The sequence below is a fragment of the Bactrocera neohumeralis genome, chromosome 3 (genome assembly GCF_024586455.1).
Source record: "Bactrocera neohumeralis isolate Rockhampton chromosome 3, APGP_CSIRO_Bneo_wtdbg2-racon-allhic-juicebox.fasta_v2, whole genome shotgun sequence".
NCBI classification, from domain to species: domain Eukaryota; kingdom Metazoa; phylum Arthropoda; class Insecta; order Diptera; family Tephritidae; genus Bactrocera; species Bactrocera neohumeralis.
This window is the reverse complement of record NC_065920.1, coordinates 71,506,595-71,512,594: the sequence shown is the minus strand read 5'-3', so window position 1 is coordinate 71,512,594 and position 6,000 is coordinate 71,506,595. Positions and strand designations below refer to the sequence as shown.

Sequence of the window (6,000 nt, the reverse complement as noted above, 5' to 3'; positions counted from 1 at the left end):
TTTTAAATTTTTTTAAATAACATTTTTTATTAAAAATAACTTTTTTTTTTAATATAAAACCAATGTAAGGAATTGTGTTTCCTAAAAGTAAAAGTTAAAGGAGAAGAAGAAGAAATTATTAAAAAAAAAGTTAATTATAAAATATTATAATAAATGTTTTTTAGTTAAAATTTTTTATAAGCTAATTTTATTAATAATTTTTTTTTTAATAAAATTGTTTTTTTAATTAAAGATTCTTTTTTTTACTTTAAATTAGAAAACCAAATTTAAAATAATTGTTTACGTGTTTAAAAGGAAAAAAAGTAAAGAACAAATTCTTAAACTGCTGCTTTCCAGCTAAGCAATAACAACACGTCCCTCGCACAGTCCCTCTGACAGCTGATATCTTATAATTTAATGCTTAGATCAACGTTCCAACGATACAACTGAATTTCTGCGAAAAAAATTTCTGAAAAAAAAATATTTAAACGAAACATTTTCCAAATTTTCACTTTCTTTTAGTTGACTAGTCTATGTGAAGAATACAGAACGCAACTCCCCACAGCATTACACTAAAACGCCATAAAAGCTATCTACAGATAGACGAAATGTCCCAAACCCTTAGCGGGATGATTGTTCACCATCTCGCCGCCAACCGAAGACGCCGCAGACATCGACGAGGCTCCAGCCGACACATTATTGCCATTCAAATCATTGGCAGCCTGTGCTGTCAACGTGCCCTCCGCCGCATTGCTGTTGCCATTGCCGTCGGTGAGCATGCGCGTGGAGCGCGCTACACAGACGCTTTGTGGACGTAGCCGCGTGCAGGCGCTCGTATCGAAGCGTCCATTCAACTGTATATCCAGCAGCTTCTTGTCATTGCCGAGTGCGGAGAAGCTGTGCGAGGCTGTGCGTATTTCGCGTATATTGTACACGGGGCTGTAGCTGGGCAGATGCATTTGTAAGGTTTTGGTGGTGGCACAACTACTGCTACTTGAGGTGCTGTTCGAACGCTGTAATTGCATCATCATTGACGAATTTTTATGACAAAATTCGCATGATTTAAATGTATTGCGACACTTCGGACACACATCGATGACGGCGACGGCTTTTGACTTCAATTGCGGTTGTATTGGTACGACGGAGAGTGTGGAAGGCGTGCGTCGCATACCAGTTGAACCCTCAGAGGATGTGTCCGATGAGCCAGAGTTGGATGAGGCGCCGTCTTCATCTTCATCGCTAGCCATTAAACTGTGTAGATCGTCGGTTAGAGACTCGATGGATATATCTAAAAGACTGGTGTCATCCTCCAATGAGGAAACGGTGCTGTTGGCATCAAAAGACTTGCTGTTGTTGTTGTTAGTGCCGTTGCTAGTTAGACCATTGAGCGTGGCAAGCAGTTGGCGGCGACGATTATAGTTCGGATTGCGTCGTACCAGAAAATGGCAGGTTTCACCACGACGCATGCGTTCGGATTGAGCGCGTAAGGGTATGTCATCGGGATGCAATTTACGTTGATATTCCTGACCGGGGCAGACCTGAGGGAGAAGGAAAAAATTAGCAAAATATTCCACACTCAAATTCGAAAACGAAAAATCTAACAAAAAAATACTGCCGGATTTCTTTAGCAATAAGTATTGGCCAAATTACTTACTTCATATATAGAGAACTGTTCGACGGGTTCCATGGAGTTGTAGCAAGAAAGCAGCAGTTGTAGTAGCTCATCCGATGTTGTTTCCTCGGAGATAACCAAAGATTTATATTGTGAGGAGGGTTGTAGGGCCGAAGTGTGCACGCGAATTAAGCCGCCTGGCTTTAATTGCAAGCAGAATCTGTAAGTACAAGAATTATATATAAGCCAAAGTGCTCATAGTAGCTTTTTAACATTACAAAACTATAATCTTGAAATGAAATAGAAAAATATATAGTTTTCAATTTCTGCTTACCTTGACTCGCCTTTCGGGTGACAGGCTTGTAGTATAGCCGGTCGTGTATCATCGTCTAACACGAGTATGGTCTTCACACCAGCACGTCGCACTGATACTTCCATAGAGAGATAGAAGAGACGTGGATCGCGATGACGCATTTTCAAGCTACAGAAAGTTAAGAAAAATGTTTATTTAGTATGATAGCCTTAATAGTGTTTTAATAAATGCTTACCGTCTGAGCAGCTGTGTTATAACTTCCTTGCTGGTGGTGTCCCATTGTATGCCTAGTGTTTTATATTCGATATCGATTTTTAGACAATTCGTAAAAACTTTGATGGTCGTCTGGAAAAGAAAAATAAAATCAGTTTCATTTTTAAAATGTAATGCAATGTTAATTTTAATCTTAATATTAATTTGAATTTTAGTTTTGATTTTAATTTTAGTTTTATTTTTAATTTTAATTAGTTTTTATTTTAATTTAAATTTTTGTTTTAATTTTAATTTTTACTTAGCTTTTAATTGTATTTAATTTTAATATTAATTGCAGTTTTAATTTTGATTTTAATTTTAAATTCAATTTTAGTTTTAATTTTAATTTTGATTTGAACCTTAATCATTATTTTATTTTTAATTTATTTTTTATTTTAATTTTAATTTGGTTCTTAGTCGTTTTTTCAACTTTAAGTTCAAATACAATTTTTATATTTTTTTAAATTTTTATTTTTAATATTATTTAGTTTTATGTTATTTCTATTTAAATTTATTTCATTTATTTTCTTTTAAATATTAATTTTTATATATTTTTTAGTGTTATTTTTAAATTTCAAATTAATTTTTTTAATTACATTGCTGCTTTAATCATAGTTTTAATTTTAATTTTCATATATTTTTAATTTTAATTTTAATTTTAATTTAAATTTTAGTTTAATATTTAATTTAATATTTAATACATTTTTTTAAATACTTTAATTTTAATTTTAATTTTCCTTTAATTTAATTTATTAAATTTGGTTTTAAGCTTACTTTCAATTCCATTTCAATTAATTTCTTTTCTCAACATTTTTTTTATTTTTTTTTTGATTTGAATCTTAATTGTTATTTTAATTATTCGTTTATTTTTAATTTAATTTTAATTACAGTTTTAATTTTAATTTGCCCTTATTTCAATTTTTATTTTCATATTTATTTATTATTTAATTATTACTTAGCTTTTAATTTAATTTTAATTTGAATTTTAATTCTAATTTGAGTCTAAGTCATTCATTCTGTTTTAATTTTCATTGGTCACAATTTTTATTTAAATTTTTAGATGTTTTTTGAATTTTAATTTTCAGATGTTTTTGTTTTAATTTTTTTATTTCCATTAATTTAATTTATTTTCTTTTCAATTTTAATTTTTAACTTTTTTGTTATTTTAATTTATTTTCTTTTAAATTATTTTTCTTATTCTTATTTTAGTTTCAGTTTAAAATTTTAATTTAAATTATAATTTTAATATTAATTTAAATTCGATTTATAATTTGAATTTTAGTTTAAATTTAAGTTAATTGTATATTTTTTAAAATTATTTCGAGCTTGATTTAAATTTTTATTTGAATTTTATTTTATTTCAATTAATTTAATTTTCAATTATTTTTATGTTCCTAAAAATGTTTGTTTTAATTTTAATTTATATATTTTTTTTAAGTTTAAAGTTAAAATTTTTTTAAATCTAAATTAAATTTGAATTTAAAAATTACCTTATTTTTGTTAATTGAATTAAATTTTTATTTAATTTTCTGATCCTTAAAATTTTTGTTTTAATTTTAATTTCATATTTTATAAAATTAAATTTAAGTTCAATTTATTTAATCTTAGTTAAAATTTGAATTCGAACCTTATTTTGATTTAATTAGTTTAATTTAATGTTTAATTTATTTTCCTTTTTAAATTTTTTTAAATTTTTTTTGAATTTTAATTTTAGATTGAAATTTTTTTGAACATTAACTAATTTAAACTTTATTTATAATTGTAATTCTAGTTTTTATTTTATTTTATTTAAATTAATAAAATCTAATTTTTAGTTTATTTTATTGTCTTTAAATTTTTTAGTTTTTCCAATTAATTTTATCTTAATTTTTCATATTTTAACTTATTTAATTTAATTAAAATTAACTTAATCGAGATTTAATTTAATTTACTTATTTTATTTTAATTTCAGATTAAGTTTTCATTTTATTTTTACTTTTCAATTTAAATTTTATAATATTTCATAATTTTGGTTTTAATTTAATAGGTTTTATTTTATTTTATTTTTTTTATTTTATTTTTTTATTTTATTTTATTGTATTTCATATGTTTTTTTAGTTCAGATTTTTACTTTATTTTTTCCTTAACTCACCTGTGGCAGTTGTTCGCTCAAGCTTGAATAGCTGGATGCGCGTGAGGGCGTGCGCTGCAGCTCAGTTGGCGGCTCCGGGCTACCACATATCGATGAAGCGCAGGACGAGCGTAGTGAAACCGAATCGGAGCGATTGCGAAGCGGCGAGATTTGTACGTGTTTCAACATCTGCAAAGAGAAAGAAAATGTGGTATAAGCAAAATTGACTCTCAAAAGATTTCTACTTTTTTATATTTAAAAAGAAATATATATATAATGTTATAGATAACTCCAAATTAAGTTACCGCTTGGTTAGCTCAAAAATTTTCAAATAACCCTATGTTTTCCTTAAACTGTTATCCACAAACTCATCACCCCTTCATTTTTTCCTCTCTAATTTTCTTGACTAAAGCCTCTCGCATCATCCTTTTGTGCCACATGCTTTGTATGAACCTCCTTTTATGTGTATTTCAGTCAATTGTTCGCAAACAAAACCACTTGAAGTAGCGCCAAAGCGCTGCGGCTCAACCGACTTACACATAATTGCTTATATGCGTGTGTGTTTTTGAAGACACATACTTATTTAGATTGTAGAACCAATATTCAAATAATAGCTTTGTAAAAAAGTAGGAAAAGCGGCACACTTCAACTTGAAGCTGCTGTATCCGGTGTGCTCAAACGAGGCATTAAAGCGGTAGCTTCTGGTTGATTCACATTGTTTTTGCACACACATGCATATTTATGCTTTTATTGTTGTTTTTTTTTTTGATTTTTTTTTTAAGGTTATTCATAAGCTCCTAGATACCGCTGCCAATTGTTCAACTGTGGTAGGCAGTTAAGCGGTTCAGGTTATTACGGAAAAAGATAATTTGCCTCTCGCTCCCTCACATAAAATCAGTATATATGTATGTAACTTAAATATATATGCACATACTCATTTATATATTTTCATAAAATTTTTTTTACAAAAAATATATCTTTTTTGAAATTTTCTGCCTTTGTCTGCCTTTTCTCGCCACAGGCATTCAAGCGTGCCGCCACACAAAACGCTGAAATAAGTCCTGCTGGATGAGCACGCTTTACGCTGTGCTAAATGCCGCAGGCCAACGTTTTTCAGCAAGTATGCGCTTGTAAATGGATGTATGTGGATGTGTGAGGAGGAATTTGTATGCGTGATATTTTTTTAATGTAAATCGCTTTTAAATTTCCGCTTACCCGCGGCTGCGTAACAAAGTGCATGTGCGGCATACCAGGGCAAAAGCAGTAAATGTGCCGCTTAATGCTGCACGCATTTTTAAATGCTTGAACGGCATTATGTGGGCGCTTTTTTTATACATTCGAGTCTTTTTTATTGCATTTTTCAATTTTTTTATTATTATTTTTTATTTAATTTTATTTTTTTTCATTTTTTTTTTGGTTTTTTCACTTTTTGTTTGGCTTTCAACTCTACGCCGCGTTGACTGCTTTATCGAAAGCAGACTTAAAGCGGATATGTTGCATCATCTATGTCACCACTGTGGCATGACGATATGCGCGACACACCTCTTCCGCTTGCCACTGCATTGCAACCCGTTATGTAGCAGCAAGGTGTGTTACATTTACATATATAAGCTGCGTCAGTGCGGCAGCTTTCATTGATTAGCATTTTTGATTGACTTTTGAAGTGTGCGAATATTTGACTTAAAAATTATATTGAGTTTCAATGTGAATTGACAAAGCAGGAAATTAGCACAA

At 29.4% G+C, this 6,000-nt stretch overlaps 1 protein-coding gene across 1 annotated transcript in view; it reads right to left on the bottom strand.

Annotated features, from left to right (window-relative positions):
* Positions 1 to 238: 238 nt before the first annotated feature.
* LOC126753027 (uncharacterized) overlaps positions 239 to 6,000 on the bottom strand; it is an 86,763-nt gene continuing 81,001 nt past the window's right edge. Inside the window, exons 2-6 of the mRNA XM_050464132.1 lie at positions 4,288 to 4,455; positions 2,140 to 2,249; positions 1,926 to 2,072; positions 1,634 to 1,811; positions 239 to 1,517 (exon numbers count right to left, since the gene is read on the bottom strand). Of these exons, the coding sequence (XP_050320089.1) occupies positions 573 to 1,517; positions 1,634 to 1,811; positions 1,926 to 2,072; positions 2,140 to 2,249; positions 4,288 to 4,455 (1,548 nt within the window). The 3' untranslated portion in view covers positions 239 to 572. The remainder of the gene's footprint in view (positions 1,518 to 1,633; positions 1,812 to 1,925; positions 2,073 to 2,139; positions 2,250 to 4,287; positions 4,456 to 6,000) is intronic.